The sequence below is a fragment of the Simochromis diagramma genome, unplaced genomic scaffold (genome assembly GCF_900408965.1).
Source record: "Simochromis diagramma unplaced genomic scaffold, fSimDia1.1 OVJJ01000596.1, whole genome shotgun sequence".
Lineage (NCBI taxonomy): Eukaryota > Metazoa > Chordata > Actinopteri > Cichliformes > Cichlidae > Simochromis > Simochromis diagramma.
The window spans coordinates 25,290,806-25,310,101 of NW_024387245.1; the positions used below are offsets into that span (position 1 = coordinate 25,290,806).

General features: G+C 40.8%; 1 protein-coding gene and 1 long non-coding RNA gene across 4 annotated transcripts; one reads left to right on the forward strand and one right to left on the reverse strand.

Moving 5' to 3' along the window:
- Positions 1 to 438: 438 nt before the first annotated feature.
- On the forward strand, positions 439 to 18,026 carry LOC120714259 (alpha-mannosidase 2-like). Of its 3 annotated transcripts, XM_040000389.1 has the most exons (25): positions 439 to 760; positions 1,533 to 1,634; positions 3,726 to 3,868; positions 4,204 to 4,422; positions 6,958 to 7,102; positions 7,192 to 7,279; positions 7,923 to 8,006; positions 9,258 to 9,385; positions 9,470 to 9,643; positions 9,914 to 10,100; positions 10,779 to 10,956; positions 11,532 to 11,722; positions 11,811 to 12,008; positions 13,658 to 13,772; positions 14,071 to 14,138; positions 14,530 to 14,698; positions 14,770 to 15,006; positions 15,323 to 15,448; positions 15,524 to 15,638; positions 15,742 to 15,875; positions 15,961 to 16,102; positions 16,239 to 16,372; positions 16,636 to 16,830; positions 17,010 to 17,120; positions 17,206 to 18,026. In XM_040000389.1, exons 2-25 carry the CDS (start codon positions 1,547 to 1,549, stop codon positions 17,374 to 17,376), a joined length of 3,540 nt encoding a protein of 1,179 aa, XP_039856323.1. In that variant the 5' UTR covers positions 439 to 760; positions 1,533 to 1,546; the 3' UTR covers positions 17,377 to 18,026. The 3 variants fall into 3 exon arrangements, with proteins under 3 accessions (XP_039856323.1, XP_039856325.1, XP_039856324.1); XM_040000391.1 differs by lacking the exon at positions 1,533 to 1,634 and having other exon boundaries at positions 439 to 772; XM_040000390.1 differs by lacking the exon at positions 1,533 to 1,634.
- Positions 2,505 to 3,386, reverse strand: LOC120714260. The gene is made up of 2 exons (XR_005691388.1): positions 3,015 to 3,386; positions 2,505 to 2,939 (listed from the first exon to the last, which is right to left on the reverse strand). It is a non-coding gene; the product is annotated as an uncharacterized LOC120714260 (long non-coding RNA).
- Positions 18,027 to 19,296: the final 1,270 nt, after the last annotated feature.

Sequence of the window (19,296 nt, forward strand, 5' to 3'; positions counted from 1 at the left end):
TCCATATCAAACATCTGGGAGGAGAACAGCTGTGCTGGTGCAGAACACCAAAGAAAAACATCTGCACACATTGGCATTTCTGGGTAGAGCCACAGGAGTCGCCCCCTGCTGAACACTATTTTCACACATTGGGAACATAAAAAGTTTTTTACATTAGAAAAGTTTCCCGATGAACACAGAAATGTTTTAATTATTCAACAGGTTCCCAACAATCAGAGAACACCTCTGAACAATGAAACGAGCATAAAACAGAGCCACCTTTGTTTTTCTTTCAGAACGTATTAAACAAAGAATGTTACTGAACAAAGATCTGTTCCCAATGTGAGCAGGTGACAATAGCAGGTGAAAAAAGTCAAATATAACAGGGCCACCTTTACACCACGTGACTCAACGGAAGTGACGTCGTGCTGCGTAAGCTCAACCAAGCAGGAAGGAAAACAAACGGCAGTGCGCATGCGCAGCAGCAGAAGCAGGCTGGTCTGACTCTGCCAAAAGTCCGAACTTTATTTTTGTTCGATTTTAAGAAACTTTTAATTTATTTATTGTTTTTTATTCGGTTCGTTTTCGCGGGAGGCTGAGGTCACGCAGCCTCCAATGTCGTCATTGCGCACGTAAACTGCGGCACGAGACGCAGGGAGAGCGCGAGACCCGCCAGCGTTTGTACCACCCGGAAGTAAGGAAGGAAAAGTCTGAGTGGAAGTTAGTAAAGTTTGATGAATTTTCTGTCGGAGGTTCTTAGACCTGCAGCGGAAAGCATCAGGTGAGCCGGCAGGTGAAAATATTCTAAATTATTTATATTGGTCAGTTTTACTGCTGCGTGACAAGTTTGACTTAAAGAGCAGCTGTTTGGTCTCCGGAGAGCTGACGGGCAGATTTTACTGCAGGAAACGTGTGAAAGTTTCCTGTGAGCAGGAAAATTGTGAAACATCCACAGAAACCCTGGAGACTTGCGCAGTTTATCCGAGCTCGGAAACTCACCTGTTCATCACGTGCTCACCTTTTAATGTCCCACAGAGGGAATGACACTCTGCTGCTGTACACGAGACACGAGGACAGGACATAAAACCAGTGAACACATCAAACAGTACAACATAAAACACATGGGAAACCTCAGAGTTTAGACAAATAATGTAAACCTAAAGAAAAAACACACACTTAAACAAACGTAACTTTATGGGTCATGCTCTGTGAGCGCTTCAATACTGTGCTTTCTCCTTCATGTGCACTAAAAAGTGAAAAGTCTGCACATATTAAATTTCTTCAAACGCGCCTTTAAACTCGGAGTTTGGAGCCAGAGGATGTTCTCCAGATGTGCGTCACATGATGCTTCGTTTCCTGTTCGCTAGTAAAGTTTTTGGCAGGAAATTTGTGCTTTTTTTAAATGAATCAGCTTACAGAAAACACAGAAACCAGACAGCAGCTGACAACATAAAGACTAAATATAACACAGCGAGTCTCACATTTAACTCTTTCCTCCTGAAAGTGTGCTAGGAGGAACCATTGAAGCTTTTTTCTGAAACATCACATTTCAGAACAAAATGACTGGATGTGTACAAGCTACTCTGGGGCGTACAGAGGAGGGCGTCAGATGTCGACTTTATGGGAGAAAAGCTTAAAAACTTTCAAACAGCCAGGTAAACGGTCTGTAATGTGCTGTAACTCACTCTCTGCTTTGGAGTGCACAGCTGGATCCTAGAGGAGGACTTCTGAGAGTCCGGCCTGTTTTTCCTGCACTGTGATTAATGATAATATTTTGATGTAAATGTTTTTATCTGTGTAAAGGAAAATTCAAATGTCAGACAGCAGGTTGTACTTTATATTTAAAGCAGAGATACTGCGTCATTTACTAATGATTATTAATAAGGTCTCAGTTCATTTTCTGCCTGCTCAGACTCTCTCTGCTCTCCTCTGCATGTTTGCTTTTAAATGTGTAAAGAGTTAAACTTAATACTCATATCAGATGATTTTATTTAATTTAAGTTGAGTTTTTACCTCGGTTAAATTTCTTTATTACACTCTGGACTTTATCATCATCATCATCATTACTGTTTACAGCACAGTTTGTAGAACTAGTAGCAACTTCATGAAGAAAAGTTCCAAGTGTGCAAAAGTGAGTGTGTGTGTGTGTTATTTCTTGTTAATAATATCAGCAGCAGTGCAGTAACCCTCCTGAACTCTATTAATGTCTAAAAACTTAGCCTGACTCCTCCCTCAGAGCTAACCTGCTGGTTTTGAGACTGAAAACTTTGCTTTTATGGAAATGACTGATCTTCCTGGACTGAGCAGTGACACAGAAATGAAAAACAGGTTCAGGAAAAGTAAAAAAAAAAAAAAAGAAAGAAAGTTATTTCAGCAGAAACTCTGAGTTCACTGTCCTCAGGAAGGAAAGTGCTCACAGCTGCACGGACAGATGGAAACATCCAGATCTCTGAAGGTCTCCGATATTTAAAAGCCCCAGCATGTTTAAAACTGAGTTTTCTTAGATCTTCTGATCATATCTTTTATTTCTTTAAAGATTCCCCCCCCCCTTTTTTTTTAAAAGGGAAAGACTATGAAATTCATCCTGCAACATGACTGACTTCCTGTTGTATGTTATGCAAAGCAGAGGACAAGTAAAGCGAGTCAGGAGTATTGCACAGAATTCATTAACAAGTCAAAAATCGCCTCTGTGAGCTGAGCCGCTCCGTTTGATCCATGGAGGCAGCGTCACTTCCAGACTAAGAAATCATGACTGAGTGTTTTCAGATGCTATCTCGTAGCCTTAGATCTGAACACCTGCAGCTTTCATGTGATTGGTCCTTTTCTTCTTTGTATTTGTGGCCATAAACTCTTTAATTATCGGCTGATAGTCTGTCATCGGTGTCAGCCAGTCAGGAAGTATTCAGCCCTCCTGCAGGAAGAGGTCACGCCAGGTGAAGCGACTGCTTTAACCTCCAGATCTACAGAAGAACAAAAACAGGAACCATGTGTTAGACTGCCAGGTCAGCCTGGGGTTCACCTGTCAGGTGTCCTACCTGTCGGGCAGACCCTGTCCATCTGTTGTGGTCCCATTGGTCACAGGGTCTGTGGAGTCTTTAAAGAGGTCAGACAGTGAATTAACACATCAAGCCTAAAAGTAGTCTGATTACTCTGCGGCACTAACATAGAGATGATCGTAAACTTCTGGGCCGATGCAGGCGGTTAGAAGATCAGTAATTTATTTTTAGTTTGTTTATTTTAGTCCCTCTGAACTCTTGAGCAGTGAAACATTACAGAAATAAGTCCTTCAGCTCTCTGAACATTTAACCGGTGCAGCTGTGAGAGCAGACAGCTGCTGGGCACTGATAAGAAAACATCAGTCAATAATTCTGATATCAGCTCTGAAATATTTACTTTGACAAACGGACTCTGAGGTTCAAAGTCTCCGCAGTCTGTTTGTGCTGACCTGACTTTAAACTGTGTTTCCTACTCAAAACGAGCCTCGACTGCACCGCTAAGCATGAACGATCAACCTGTTGTTTTATCAGTGAAATTAAATTAAATAATTTTATTTGGTCATTTTTAATACATTTCCAGCATCGAGCTCATGAGCCTGATTATTTTTGCACATGCACATTATAAAATAAGTGTAATGTATAAAAATTATTACATGACATACAACTTACAGTTTTCCTAAAAATCAAAGCAGAAATTATTGGGAAAAAAAAAAGTTAACTGATAGAAAATGTGTTTCTTTGTTGTCATAGTGATGAAGAGGAGTCGGATGTTGGCGGTTCTGGTGGGCGGAATCTTCTGCGTGGCTGTGATGTCACTGTACCGCATGCTGGACCTCATGCAGGGGTCAGAGTCTAAGCGATATGGGGAGCCACCTGGTGGACAGGTGGATGAGGTGCGTCCATAAGAGTTTTAATTTTTTTCACAATAAGAGCCTGTGGATTTTCAAAATAGTGTCATTTGTGAGAAAGAAAATTTAAACTCTTTTTTCACATTAACTTAAATTTTCTTTTTAGCTGTGATTCTTGTCATTATTCATAATAATAATAATAATAATAATAATAAAAATAAAATTGGCCCATAATAATAACAATAATAATAATAATAATAATAATAATAAGTGGTAGTGGTAACTTTTAAAATTATATAAATATTTCATTACCAAGGAAAGAGAAACGAATTCAAACTAATTATAAAAATTGAACCAATCAGATCTCTGGGGTTTTTTAGGATTTGGCCCACCTCCAGCAGAAGATTGACGGGTTGGAGCGTCTCCTTAGCGACAACAACCGATTGGTTGCCATGCTCCGTGACACTCTGCTCCAAAGCAAAGCATCAGCGTGGAAAAGAGCCAACAACAGTATAGACTCCGCCCTCGGCAGGAGGGGTGAGGCTCTTCCTGGCTGCCGATTGGCTAAAGAGATGAAGGATGGAGTGGACGGAGTTCAGGTCTGCAAAATTTTACATTTATATTTTGTTCTGTCTCAACTTTAGAAGATTTAACTGACAACATTTACTCAAGTTTTTCAGTTTTTAATTTTTTATTACTTTTTATTTAAAGATGCTGATATCAACACTTTATCAAACGGGAACCAGCAGTTTAACGTGTGACTAACATGGCTTTGGCGTGGATCGGCTGTAATGTCAAATGAATCAAACACTTATTTAAGATAAAAATTTATTGATCTTAAAAGTATTTGACCCTGAACACAGGCAGATACAGTGGGGCAAAAAAGTATTTAGTCAGCCACCGATTGTGCAAGTTCCCCCACCTAAAATGATGACAGAGGTCAGTAATTTGCACCAGAGGTACACTTCAACTGTGAGAGACAGAATGTGAAAAAAAAAATCCATGAATTCACATGGTAGGATTTGTAAAGAATTTATTCGTAAATCAGGGTGGAAAATAAGTATTTGGTCAATAACAAAAACAACTCAATACTTTGTAACATAACCTTTGTTGGCAATAACAGAGGTCAAACGTTTACTATAGGTCTTTACCAGGTTTGCACACACACAGTAGCTGGTATTTTGGCCCATTCCTCCATGCAGATCTTCTCGAGAGCAGTGATGTTTTGGGGCTGTCGCCGAGCAACACGGACTTTCATCTCCCGCCACAGCTCTTCCATGGGGTTGAGGTCTGGAGACTGGCTAGGCCACTCCAGGACTTTCAAATGCTTCTTACGGAGCCACTCCTTTGTTGCCCGGGCGGTGTTGTTTTGGATCATTGTCATGTTGGAAGACCCAGCCTCGTTTCATCTTCAAAGTTCTCACTGATGGAAGGAGGTTTTGGCTCAAAATCTCACGATACATGGCCCCATTCATTCTGTCCTTAACACGGATCAGTCGTCCTGTCCCCTTGGCAGAAAAAACAGCCCCATAGCATGATGTTTCCACCCCCATGCTTCACAGTAGGTATGGTGTTCTTGGGATGCAACTCAGTATTCTTCTTCCTCCAAACACGACGAGTTGAGTTTATACCAAAAAGTTCTACTTTGGTTTCATCTGACCACATGACATTCTCCCAATCCTCTGCTGTATCATCCATGTGCTCTCTGGCAAACTTCAGACGGGCCTGGACATGCACTGGCTTCAGCAGCGGAACACGTCTGGCACTGCGGGATTTGATTCCCTGCCGTTGTAGTGTGTTACTGATGGTGACCTTTGTTACTTTGGTCCCAGCTCTCTGCAGGTCATTCACCAGGTCCCCCCGTGTGGTTCTGGGATCTTTGCTCACCGTTCTCATGATCATTTTGACCCCACGGGATGAGATCTTGCGTGGAGCCCCAGATCGAGGGAGATTATCAGTGGTCTTGTATGTCTTCCATTTTCTGATGATTGCTCCCACAGTTGATTTTTTCACACCAAGCTGCTTGCCTATTGTAGATTCACTCTTCCCAGTCTGGTGCAGGTCTACAATACTTTTCCTGGTGTCCTTCGAAAGCTCTTTGGTCTTGGCCATGGCGGAGTTTGGAGTCTGACTGTTTGAGGCTGTGGACAGGTGTCTTTTATACAGATGATGAGTTCAAACAGGTGCCATTCATACAGGTAACGAGTGGGGGTACAGAAAAGCTTCTTACAGAGACGTTACAGGTCTGTGAGAGCCAGAGATTTTCCTTGTTTGAGGTGACCAAATACTTATTTTCCACCCTAATTTACGAGGTTAACATGTTTAGCATGTAGCTGCTGAATAAATAAAAAAGTAAATCAATGATGTTCAGCATCCAAACACAGGCTCAGGGAATCTTTCAGAACACACTGGTGTGGATGTAAACGAGCAGCTCGCACACACTGTGTCAGTTTCATGGATGTGTTCGTGCTTCCTGTTTACCTTTGGTTCCTTGACGTCACAGTTACGTGATTCTGGTTTGGCACCTCTGGTGAATACACTGTGAAAGTTCATCCTCCTCACATACTAACACACATTCTGATCTCTGTAGATTATAATACACTAAACTATGAAAGTTACTCTGGCACACATCCAGCCTGTAAGGACAGAAATGTCCTTTTTTCACTCTCTGAATATCTAGAATAGCATCCCAGCAAATATTTTTATGCAGAGTAACGGTTGTTTGAGTGTGTCCACCTCTAGTTTGAAAAGTCATGCTAACATCAGAGGGGTTACCTCACCGTCTGCTGGACATCCTCCTTGGACTTCCTGTGTTTGAGAATTGTCTCCTTTTATTGATTAGAACAAAATTAAATAAAATAATCTTGATGAGAACAGCTTGAAGGGTTCATAGTGCTGGAGTCTGGAGACAGAGAGTTTCTCTTATTGATAAAATCATGATAAAATCATCAGATGGATACATTAATAATGATTTTATTTTTTAGTTTAAATGGGTTTCGTAAGTTTGAATGAAGAACTGAAAGTTACAATAAATATAAATATTCAAAGGAAAACGTGTGTAAATCTTTATTAACATATTCAAAGTTTTTATTAACATAGAAATAAAGTTTTAATAATAACCCCTCCTCCATCAGCTGCTGGATGTTTATGACCTCCTGCCCTTCGATAACCCCGATGGCGGTCCCTGGAAGCAGGGCTTTGAGATCACTTACAAGGGCGACGAGTGGTCGGAGCAACCTCTGGAGCTCTTCCTGATTCCACATTCACACAACGACCCTGGTGAGTGAGACTCTGAGACTCTGATGGCGTGACGGTGGCTGAACTAACACGTGGAGGTGATTTGGTTTTTTTTGTTCTTGTTGTCACAGGCTGGATAAAGACGTTCGACGCGTACTACCACGACCAGACGAGACACATCCTCGACAACATGGTGGTCAAACTGAGCGAGGACAGCAGGTACGCCCACTTCCTGTGCACTGACGCGCCTCACAGACGGCTTCCTAAACCTAACACTAAAGTCAGGTTTAATATTAAAGCAGCATTTATCAGCAGATTTGCATCTTATTATATTAATGTTTTTATTAACCACAGAGAAGGTTTAGAGGTTAAAATCAACCTTCATAACCAGGCTAGCTGAAAACAACCCCACCCAACATTCTGTTCTCTGATGGTGTAAATGTATTTATTTATGTTTTTTTTTTCTTTGGTTTTCCCACCATGACACAGAAATTAGATCATTTTAGACACCTGTTAAAAATGTTTGGAGCTTTCAGAGTTTTATAAAAAAGTATGATGTGAAGTATGAGTTTTGCCATCATCCAATGAGATCAGGAATAAAATACAGATCAGACTGACGATAAAACAACAACAATAAAACACAAAAACAAAATCATGACGTGAAACAAAGACACAGCAGCACAGACTGACGTTGGTTTGACTCTGAATAGGAAGAAATGATCTTCATATTTTTCCAAAATAAAACTTATTTACATTAAGTTCATCAGAAGTTTGATTTCTTTATCAGTTTGTGCTTCGTGATGCTGTTTATTGATCGAGTTCCTGACAGATTATCGATCATGTCATGTTTTCTGCTCCTCAGGAGGAAGTTAATCTGGGCTGAAATCAGTTATTTCTCCAAGTGGTGGAACGACATCGACGACCAGAAGAGAGCAGCAGTCAAACGGTAACTTCTCCTCAAGCTTCCTTTCATTTTCATGTTTGTTTGGGGGTTTTTTGTTTGGTTGGTTGTTGTTGTTTTTTTTCCAGTCACTTCTGAACATGTCCAGAAAAACCAAAAGTAATTATTCTTCATTTCATTTTCTGAAAATTAAACAATTAACCAATGTTGTTTAAATACCAGAAACATCTGGAAAACAGGAGGAAGCACAAAAATAAAATGAAGTGATAAACACAGGCAAGGATGTGCAGAGCTCAGGAGTCGAGCCGCAGACAGTTTTGGTTCATTGAGTCTGTATCTGATGCCATTTCCCCCCTCTCTCTAGTCTGAGCGTCTGCTTTGAGTCTCATCTCTTTATAACATGCTGCAGACACCAGCCTCCATCCAAAAACCCAGCAGTCATCATTCTCGTCCTCTCTAGCTTTTTATCAGCACTGTTCATGTGCAGCTCGTCTGTATGCTCAGTTTTTAAAATCACAGCCCATCACAGCTTCCCAAATATTTGAAGGATTCAGAAGATTTCAGTGGACATGAAGCTCAGGATCAGGACTTTCTAATATAAACATAAAGCGCTCAGCAGCAGATTAATAACAACCTCGTGCTGTGGGGCAATCCTCTCAGACCTTCTCTTTTTTGAACATTGGGTCTGTTTTCAGCAACTACTTCCTGTCTTGTGATGGCAGCTGTTAAAACAGTTTAACCCTCATCCTCTATCTTCATTAATGCTAATGTGTTAATGTTAGTCTAACCAGAGCTCTGTAGCTAACCATCAAGTAGCATAATGTCAGCTAGCATGACTTCACTGACCCTCCAGACATGGCTGCGGTGTAGTTTTCTTCCTCTTTTACAACCAGAGTGATATCAGCGCCTTTCAGTTTTGTTGAAATCCTTCAGTCAGACCGTCGTACAAGATGTCATCCTTAGATGGATGCTAACCCCAGAAAATTGTGGCTGTCTGAATGTTAAACTTTATTGTAACAGCTGGGAGGAAAAAAACAGAAGCAGACTTTATTTTTTTTAAACTATAACTAAAATTGTAAGCTGTTTCTTGCTTATTCTGAATTTTCCTTTCAGTTTAATTTCAATTTTTCTCTTATGTCATATTTCCTTTAAAAGAAAAACTTGTAAGTTTTAACCTGCTTAAATAAATGTAACTACATTCTTTCTGTTAATTTTTGTAATTAAAAAAATATATATTTTCATCATTTGAAGCCATTTTTTCCCCTGTTTTCTGTTTCCTTTCGTGTGATTGGCCAGCCTGGTGGAGGCGGGGCAGTTGGAGCTGGTAACGGGCGGCTGGGTGATGCCCGATGAGGCAAACTCTCATTACTTCGCTATGCTGGATCAGCTGATGGAGGGACACCAGTGGCTGCAGAAACACCTGGGTCACATGACTCCCCTGTTTGGCACGTTGTTGTGATGATGTGTTTCCTGTTCGCGTGCTTAACCGTGGCGTTTTCTCTGTGCAGGTGTGAAGCCGAGGAGCGGCTGGGCCATCGACCCATTTGGCCACTCCCCCTCTATGGCGTACCTGCTGAAGGGGGCGGGGCTTCACAACATGCTCATTCAGAGAGTTCACTACTCTATCAAGAAGCACTTTGCCCAGCAACAGACCCTCGAGTTTCTATGGCGACAAAGCTGGGGTAAATAATGTTTTTTCAGTGATGGAAAAATTTATCATGAACAATACAAAACATTTGGAATTTTGACAAATATTTGAAATAATAATTTAAATGATTAAATATTGTAAGTCATTTAAAAATGTGGATTAAATTCAGATTTTTATTAAATTTTTTAATTTAATGGTGTTACTGAAGAAAATATAGTCAAAAAACTTTATTAATAACCAATAAAATACCAAAAGGAAAAGGGGCAGTTAGAGTGTTTAACTCTGCCCACTTCCTGTCCATCAGACTCCTCCTCCCGTAGTGACATCACATGTCACATGATGCCCTTCTACAGCTATGATGTGCCGCACACGTGCGGTCCAAACCCAGCGGTCTGCTGTCAGTTTGACTTCCAGCGGTTGCCTGGGAGACGGACCTTCTGTCCATGGAAGATCCCACCAAAGCCAATCACAGACCAGAATGTCCATGAGAGGTGAGCAGGAAGCGGGGCCAAAGAGAATAACAATATTATTATTATTCTGTTATTATTATTATTATTATCATTAGGTGTATTATTGAATTTTGGAGCTTTCTTCTTTTTAAAAGAAGGGTTATTTTATTTTATTTTACTTTCATTTTTAAGGAATTTTCGTGATTCATTTATTTATTTACCATTCAAATTTAGGCACCTTTTAAAATTGTTTTAAACTTTTTTTTTTTTTACATTAAGCAATTTTATTGAAAATAAATTGAAATTTTTTATTCAAAACTGTTTCATGGATGTTTTATGTTTTAACATAATTTCCACCTTTTTAAGTTTTTTATTTTTCTTCCTTTGAACTTTTTTCTTGACATTTTAAATTTTGATTGCTTTTTTAATCTTTTTTAGTTTTATTTTCCTTTTCTTCTTTTAATTTTTCCTTGACATTTTCTTTTTTTTAACCTTTACTTTGAATTTCAGGTATTCTAAGTAGAGTAAAGGTTATTGTATTATCATTGTCATTTTCTAGAATGACAGTGATAATACAAATAGTTTTCTAACAAACTTCATTAATTTAACATAGCAGCTTCTCTTCTTCTTCGGTTACTTTGCTGTATTTCTGCTAGTTTTGTTGTTAATAATCACTCTGATTGATCAGAGCTTCTATTGATCCACCTGTCGTCCTCTCAGAGCGCTCCTCCTGCTGGATCAATACCGTCAGAAGTCGAGACTTTTTCGCTCATCTGTCCTTCTTGTTCCTCTTGGCGATGACTTTCGATACGTTGAGTCAAGCGAGTGGGACGTTCAGTTCAACAACTACCAGAAACTCTTTGATTACTTCAACCAGCACCCAGAGCTCCACATCAAGGTGAGCTCCCAGGACACCTGGTTCCCAGGTGGGACCAACTGATTATCAACATTTGGAGACATTATGTTGGTCTTTGCTGTTCTTGAAGAGGCCCGAGTATGCAGCCATGTGGAACTCCACGTGTGATTTTTGCCTGCTAATATTTATCATTACTGCCTGACAAATAGGTTTCTCTTTGCAAAAATGACTCAGACAAACTTGACGCAGTTCCACAGGGTCTCGATCACTTTTCTAGAATATTTTATTTTATTTTCCATTTGTTGAATGTCACACTAATATCCAGTAAATACCCATGCAAAAGAGTTTTTTAAAATTATTATTATAATGAATCAAAACTCTGGCCATTGTTGTTTCAAAAATTGATGTGATTAAAAACTATCAGTGTGTTTATGTCTCATGTGAAAAATGGCAAACACAAATATGATTCATGATATCTAAAATATTCTGAAACAACATCTGGACATACAATACAAAAGTGACAAAGAAAGCAAATGAGGTTGTTATCAGTGCAAACAGTCAAGTCAGCAACATCAGCTCTTCGCTGATCGACAGCTTTCCTCTTCTCTTATTTTCAGGCTCGTTTCGGGACGCTTTCTGATTACTTCCAGGCTCTTCATCGGCGTCTGAGCACCACGAGAACGACTCTGCCGAAGCTCCGAGGAGACTTCTTCTCGTATGCTGACCGAGACGATCACTACTGGACCGGGTACTTCACATCCCGGCCATTTTACAAACGCCTTGACAGGAAGCTGGAGGCCACGCTGAGGTACCGCCGCTCTGTGTGGTTACACGATACACATCATGATGTTGTCTTTATTTTTATGGTGACTGTCTGAGTCTTCTTTCTGTGTCAGAGCAACAGAAATCCTCTTCAGCCTGACACTGGCTGAGATGCGTCGTTCCCATAGCGATGGTCGTCTGGCTGAAAATTTTCCAGCACGTGAGTACTTCCAGTGGCTGACAACGGGGAGGCGGAACCTGGCGCTCTTCCAACACCACGACGCCGTCGCTGGCACCGAACGGGAGCATGTGGTGGTTGACTATGGTACCAGGTAGTTACTTCATGTTAGCAAAGTAGCATGTTAAGATAATCGGGAAATAAAAGCAATACATTTAACTTATTAAAAGGTCAATCAAACACAAACAGAGCATTAATCTCTGCCGTGTGAAAGAACAGCCAGGTAAACGTTGAAGTTTGCAGTAGACACATTAGCAAGGAGGGTGGAATAATAGAAGAAAATATGTACAGCACTTTCTGTAGTGAATTGCTTTTATAACTTTTTTAAACTGACAAAAATGACCTGAGAAAATACAAAATACGGTGTTTAAATAAATGATATCTAAATGATTTCATTTATTAAGGGAAAACTGCTGATCTGTTCCTGTGTTTAAAAAAAAAAAAAAAAAGAAAAAAAAAAAAGTCCCTTTTTGTTAAAAAACGAATTGTGAAATAATTGCTCCCTAAACCTAATAACTGATTCTGCCAGCCTTGGCAGCAAGAACTGGAATGTAGCATTTGAGATAAAGTCTTGTTTTTCCCTTTTATCATAAGAAGTGATAGTGTTGGCCCATTCCTCTTTGCAGAATTGTAATAATTCAGCTACACTGCAGGGTTTCCTAACATGAACGGTCACCCTAAAAATTAGATTTTGTTTTGAGTCAGAGGGGTGAGTTGCTAGCGTGTTTTGGATCATTGTCTTGCTGCATAACCCACAAATGTGTGGTTTTATTAATTACAGCAACTCGTACGGGTCCCAAAGGACCAAAGCAGCCCAGACCGTCACACTACCACCCCCATCTGTTGCTCTGATGATCTTTTTATGAAGTGCTGTTAGTTTGATGCCAGATGTAATGGAACGGAATCAAGGTGCAGCTTTTTTTCCCCCCACAGAGTATTTTCCCAGCAATCTCGGGATCATCCATATGTTTTCTGGCATATGTGAGACAAGCCTTTTTGGTAGCAGTGGTTTTCCTCTAGAATTCTCCCGTGAGATCCTTTAGCCTGCTTCAGTTTGTAAAACAGTTTCTGTTTAAGTGAGTTCTGATTCAGCAGGTCTACCAGGAGTCAGGTCTGCGAGTGGCAGTGAAACTGAGCTCAACTTTCCAAAAAATGTGCTCAATCACAGTTACTTCATAATGAAACAAGAGGGATAATTACTTTTTCACACAGGATAACATTTTTTCTTAATAAATAAAGTTATAATTTAAACAGATTCATTTTCTATTTAAACAAATTGCCTAATATCAAAATTTGTTAAACATGTAAGTGTAACAAAACTGCAAAGAAATATCAGGTATGGGGAAAAAATACCTTTTCACAGCACATCAGTGTTAGCATCACCTGTATCTGTGTATTATTTTTAGCATTAGCCTGTTTTTTTGTCTCATTTGTTTCCTCCATGCTTTCTGTTGAAGGACGGCGTCGCCACTGGCAACGGTAACAGGTACCACCACATCTAGTGTGTGCAGTTAGCATTTAGCATTAGGCTCCCATGACACCCATTCATCTAGATTTAGCATCTAACACTAATAGTCCATCACTCCTGTTAAATAAGCGTGTTGCTGGCATGTTTTTGCCGTGTAGACTCTCAGTTGTCGTGTGTTTGGAGACTTTAAATATTGAACTGTTTCCTGAATTTAAAATTAAAGGAAAAAACATAAAGAAACAGAAAATTTTAGCTAATGTTTGTTTGTTTTCCAGGTTATTCCAGTCGATCCTGAATCTACATCAGGTGTTGCAGAGCGCCGCTCATTGGCTGCTCCTATTGGACAAGAGCCAATATCACCACGACCAATCAAAGCCCTTCTTACAAATGGTGACTTTTAACTTTCCTCTGGACTTCATATATTTATGAAGAATGTTTTTAATGCTTTCATCCTTTAACGTGATTTATATCCAAGTCCATGTTTTTATTCTTGGTGGAGCAGCTTAGTTCACAATAATCCTTCTTTATGTCATACTGGGCCTTGGTGCAGATCCTCAGGCCATCCTCCATGTCTTTACTCCTTAACGAGGCTTCACTGACTTTAGTAACTTTTGAAGTTAAAAGATGAGTTTAGAAAGTTTTAATGTTAGAAACGATAAACTGTTTTAATGTTGTGACTTTCCTCCAGGACGAAGTGATCTCGGCGCAGGACGCTCTGCCTCAGAAGACCACGCTCTCACTCAGTTATGAGCCGAGGTATGTGGGTGGAACTGAAGAGGCCTTTTTTTCCCCTTTTTTAAAAAAAATTTAAGGTGTGAATTTAATAATGAAATAATCCGGTTATTTTATTATTTTACTACTGCTGTTTAAACTGAGCTTTATTAATACTTTTCATATTGTGAATGTGTAAATTGAACAAAGGGGGGAAAGAGCAGATATAATCTCAATTTTGTATTTACAGTTCAGATTTTAGACGATCGTCTTTATGTCAAAACACAAAACAATAAAGTAGAAAAAGTGTCTTTAAAAAGTAATAAAATTAGTGAGAAAAAAATGGCGGGCCTCTGGGAGTGTAAATGTCAGTAACTCCTGTTAGCGGCTGACTTCAATCACAATCACTTCTATTGATTATTGGATTCTGCTTCAGGTCATTGATCATCTTTAACCCCACCGAGCAGCTCCGTAGCTCTGTCATCAGCGTCGTCGTTGACTCTCCGGACGCACAGGTTATTGACGCTGAAACGGGCCGACAAATGTCCACTCAGATCTCTGCAGTGTGGGCGGAGCCAAGCCGGCCATCCACAGACACTTTCCAGGTGAGAACCAGCTCACTGATCAGGTTATTGATCACTGCGGTTTGCTTTAACTTCCTCTTCTCTCACTCTAGCTCTCCTTCGTGGCTGAACTTCCTCCTCTGTCACTCGTCGTGTACCATGTGACCAAAGCATCCTCTGGCTCCACCCCTCGGGCACGCTACACAGTCCATCGTCGTGGCAACCCGCTAGATATCCACACCGAGCACTTCCAGGTGTCCAGCCTTCAAGGATCTGAGGCAGACACACCCCTGTCACTTAGCAACAAACACGTCCAGATATGGAGCTCACCTGAAACGGGCCTGCTGGAGGTCAGGATTTCCAAACTAAAAGTCTGTTGTGTGAATGTTGTTGGCAGACTTCCATGTTCTTAGTAACAAACTGTAAGAACTGATACATTCAGTAAAAGGGATTAAAAATAATGAAAATTCAAAAACATGACTATAAAATGTAAAAATCTGAGTCAAGATTGCTTCAGTCTCTGTACGATTACACCTTCAAAACCAGCAAAGAAGAAAACAAAATGTGAATAAAATCATGTGTGGTTAGATATCATCTTATTTTCAAAATAAGGTTTATTTTTTTCACTAAAGCATCTTGTTGACCTGCTTTTACTTTGAAATCCAGAAGCTCCGCCTGCAGTCTGGTCTAGTCCGTAAGATCCAGGTTCAGTTCCTGTGGTACGGAACCAGGACCGGATCCCGGGACAAGAGCGGGGCCTACCTGTTCCTGCCCGCGGATGAGGGGGCTCAGGTGAGACCAGCATGAACACACCTGAAACTCTCGCTCTCGCTCTGTCCTCTGACTTGTTGTTAATGTCTCCTGCAGCTCTATACATCCTCTGAACCTCCATTGGTCCGCATCTCCAGAGGTCCCATCTTCTCTGACATCACTTCCCATTTCCCACACTTTACACACACAGTGCGACTCTTCCACCTGGATGGTAATGACTTCATTCATAAATTTATAAAATAAATTATAAATGATTGTAAATATGAATTTTCTTTGAATAATTCTTAAGCGTCTGCTCTGCCTGCCTGTCCCAGGGCATGCTGGGAAATCCCTGGAGATTTCAAACTTGGTGGACATTCGGTCTCAGGTCAATCGTGAGCTCGTCATGAAGATTGTTAGTGACGTTGCCAGTGGCAACCGCTTCTACTCTGACCTCAACGGTTTCCAGGTTTTTACACAATTCTGCTGCTTTTATTTTGAAATGCAGTCCCTTCTGTGATTCCTTACTGAGTATTGATCTGTTATCGGTATAGATGCAGCAGCGTCGAACGCTGGCGAAGCTCCCCCTGCAGGCTAACTTCTACCCGATGACATCAGCGGTATTCCTGCAGGACTCGACGAGTCGCCTGTCGCTGCTGTCGGCTCAGAGTCAGGGTGTCGCGTCACTCAAACCAGGTGAGCCCACAGTTTACATCACATTTCTATTCTGTTTTAATAGTAGCAAAATTATCAGATCAGTAACGTTGCTGTTTAAAGAGTCACTGCAGTTGGTGTGTTGACCTTTGACCTGTGTGACTCCTTAACTGTGCAGGTGAACTGGAGCTGGTGTTGGACCGGCGCCTGCAACAGGACGATAACCGCGGCCTTGGGCAGGGTGTCACCGACAACAAGCTGACAGCGAGCCTGTACCACTTGCTGCTGGAGGACCGTGGGGGCGGGGCTAAGGTAAGGGACAGAAATAATAGTTGGCAGAAATAATAGCTAGATTTGTCGGTGGGGCCTAGTCTCACAGCACAGTGTTTTGTGAGATCAACGCTCATCACTTTTTCGCTTTTGCTTTTAAATCAAAGGTGACTTGATTACTTTGAGCAGAAAATACTCAGAGTAAAGTTCTCGATATGACACAGAAACAAACCGCCGTCGGAGCTTCGACAATAACAACAAATATTTTTTCTCACTCTGGTTTTATTGTGTTTTTGTTCTGACAGGAAGTGGGAGGAGCCTCAGTTGATCACCTGTCGCTGCTTGCCCACCTGGCCTCCCTCTCCCTCTGCCACCCGCCCATGACCATGGTTGCTTCCAGCAACAGCCAGCTGCCAAAGCTCCGCCCTTTCCAGCCACTCCACTCGTCGCTGCCGTGCGACATCCACCTGCTGAACCTGAGGACGCTGGAGGACACGCAGGTGAGATATTGCACCTGGAGTACAGGTATAAAATAAATGATGAGATAATAACCTGTGTGATGTCACTGCGGTAACGGTAAGGAAACACCTGTGGCTCAAACTTCCTGTCAAGGTTCTCGATCAGCGCGAATCGATCACCTGTCAGAAACGAGGTCATTTTTTTGTGTTTGTGTAAACAGGAAGCAGATACACCATCACAGGAAACCGCCCTGTTCCTCCACAGGAAGGGGTTTGACTGTAGCACCGCCCCCGAGCCGGCGCCTCAGTGCACGTGGAGCGAGCATGAAGAGGTGATGACACGCTCGCCATTTATTTAAGATTTAAAATGACATTAAAAGATTGTATGACTTAATTTTCTTCTTGTTGTGTTTCCAGGTGAACCTGGACGACCTTTTCTCTCCGCTTCAGTTCCGATCAGTCCGTCGGTCGGGTCTCACGCTGCTGCGAGCTGACGACGAGCCAGAGACTGCCCAACAACGGCATCCGCCGCGCATCGCACAGCTGCGGCCAATGGAAATCAGCGCTTTCCGCGTACAAATGGACTGAAATGCTGACGCTGCTGCAGCCACTGAGCAGAGATTGGTACTCATGGTTCTCACAATCAGAGAGCAGACAAACAGGGACTGAAAAAAGTCACATTTAAGGTGAAAAGAAGCAGAAAATTAAAAGATTTAACAGAGAATTTTTTTTTTTTAATCTCAGATGATTGTCAGACTCGGAGAGAAAATCTTTCAGGGACCAAAACAAAACAGGAAACAAATAGTAAGAAAGGATTCTTTCAAAATAAAAGCCATGATGTTTTCTAGTTTTAGTCCAATCAAAGGTCACATTATTTATTCAAATGAAGAAACACTGAAACTGTGACCGGTTGGTTTGTCCGTTCGGTGTCCAATGAGCGTGTGCGAGAGTGTTTCTATGGTGATGGTCTGTTACTGCTGTTTTACCTGTGAGAGTGGAAGTGTGTGTAATTTTGTCTCATTGCTCTGCTTCTAAATGCACATATTGATTTTTTTATTTTTTATTTTATGATTTAGTTTGTTGGCGCTGTGAAAAGAGAAGTTGCAGGGAATTCTGGGAAAGCTTTTTTTAATGTAGAGATTGTCTTGGGTGAAAGAAAAAAACAGAAACGATTTGTTAAAATGCTTTTACTGCTGGATAAATTTGTGTTAATATAAATAAAAAAAAGTTTTTTTATATTTCTGAATAATTTTTTACAATAAGGTTCAGAGTTCCCTGTTTAAGGACTCAGTGATGCTTTGTGTTTGAAGGCTTCAGTCTGGTCACACAGGTTCATTTTTAAGGTGGTAATTGTAATTAAATATCTTTAAAAATAGTTTCAAACCTTCAAAATTAAAAATAACAAAATTCAGGGTGGAAACAAAAAGTTGCATTTTCTTAAACGACTCGTTCCTTTTTTCTGCTTATCTCTTCCTGGGCCTGCCTCTCTGGATGGAGCCGCCACAATTACAGTTACATAAGAATTGAACTAAAAATCAGTGAAAACAGGTCTGCTGGAGCAATGAATCCAAATTGGAAATTTTTGGTTCAAATCATTGTCAGCATGTACAAGAGAAGTCCAACAGTGAGTGTCTAGCCCTCTGTAAAACACAGCGGCAGGTCAGTCATGGTTTGTGTCTGCGTTTGAGCCCGTGGTGGGAGATCTTTGGTAAAATTGGTGGATTAATGAACACAGATTTTGATTCACCATGTTAAACCATCTGGAAAGAACCTGATTGGCAGGAGCTTCATGTTTCAGTGTGACAGCGACCCTAAAACACACCGACAGTGCAGTAAAAGCAAATCTGAACAGAAAAAACACACAGTGGGACACAATCGGTCAAGAATCGGCCTCCCAGAGCTGCGTCATTAAACACATTTGGCAATTTATCTGGATACAGATGAAGACCAGTTAATATTTACAGTTACACTGAGGCTGAATTTGCAGCTTAAGGGCCCCCTAGTGGCTGTGGGATAGTCTGAAAATCGGGGAAAAAAACGGCTCAAAAACTAAGTATGAAAATAACAGGTTGGCTATGGTTTATTTATTTATATATGGCAGATCTGTGTGAGCTCTTTAGATAACTGTAAATTGTAAGCTTGGATCTTCTTAACTTGACTTAAAATAATAATATTTCTTCATTACATAACAACTAAAAATCAGAATAAAGGTACATACAAAGAAGACAACATGAAACATTAAAAAGCAATTTCAGGTTAATCCACCCCCATACATGCCAACCCTCCCGATTTTTTCAGGAGAATCCTGAATTTCAGTGTCCCTTCCGAAAATCTCCCAGAGTCACCATTCTCCCGAATTTCTCCTGATTTTCCACCCGGACAGCAAAATTGAAAAACCATGTCTCAGATTAGCCCAGCCACTTCCAGTTTCCAACAATGGCTACTACTACTGCAGCTACTTAGTTTTAATATTACTCTTATTACTCTTTCTGGGTCGCAAAATAAACT

What these genes read in the sequence shown, in the direction of transcription:
- LOC120714259 (XM_040000389.1), top strand. Translation starts at nt 1,547, where the DNA reads ATGTGTACAAGCTACTCTGGGGCGTACAGAGGAGGGCGTCAGATGTCG. An exon ending in TCTATGGCGACAAAGCTGGG is followed by an intron (nt 9,644 to 9,913) that starts GTAAATAATGTT and finishes CCTGTCCATCAG; the next exon opens with ACTCCTCCTCCCGTAGTGAC. An exon ending in AAGCTGGAGGCCACGCTGAG is followed by an intron (nt 11,723 to 11,810) that starts GTACCGCCGCTC and finishes TTTCTGTGTCAG; the next exon opens with AGCAACAGAAATCCTCTTCA.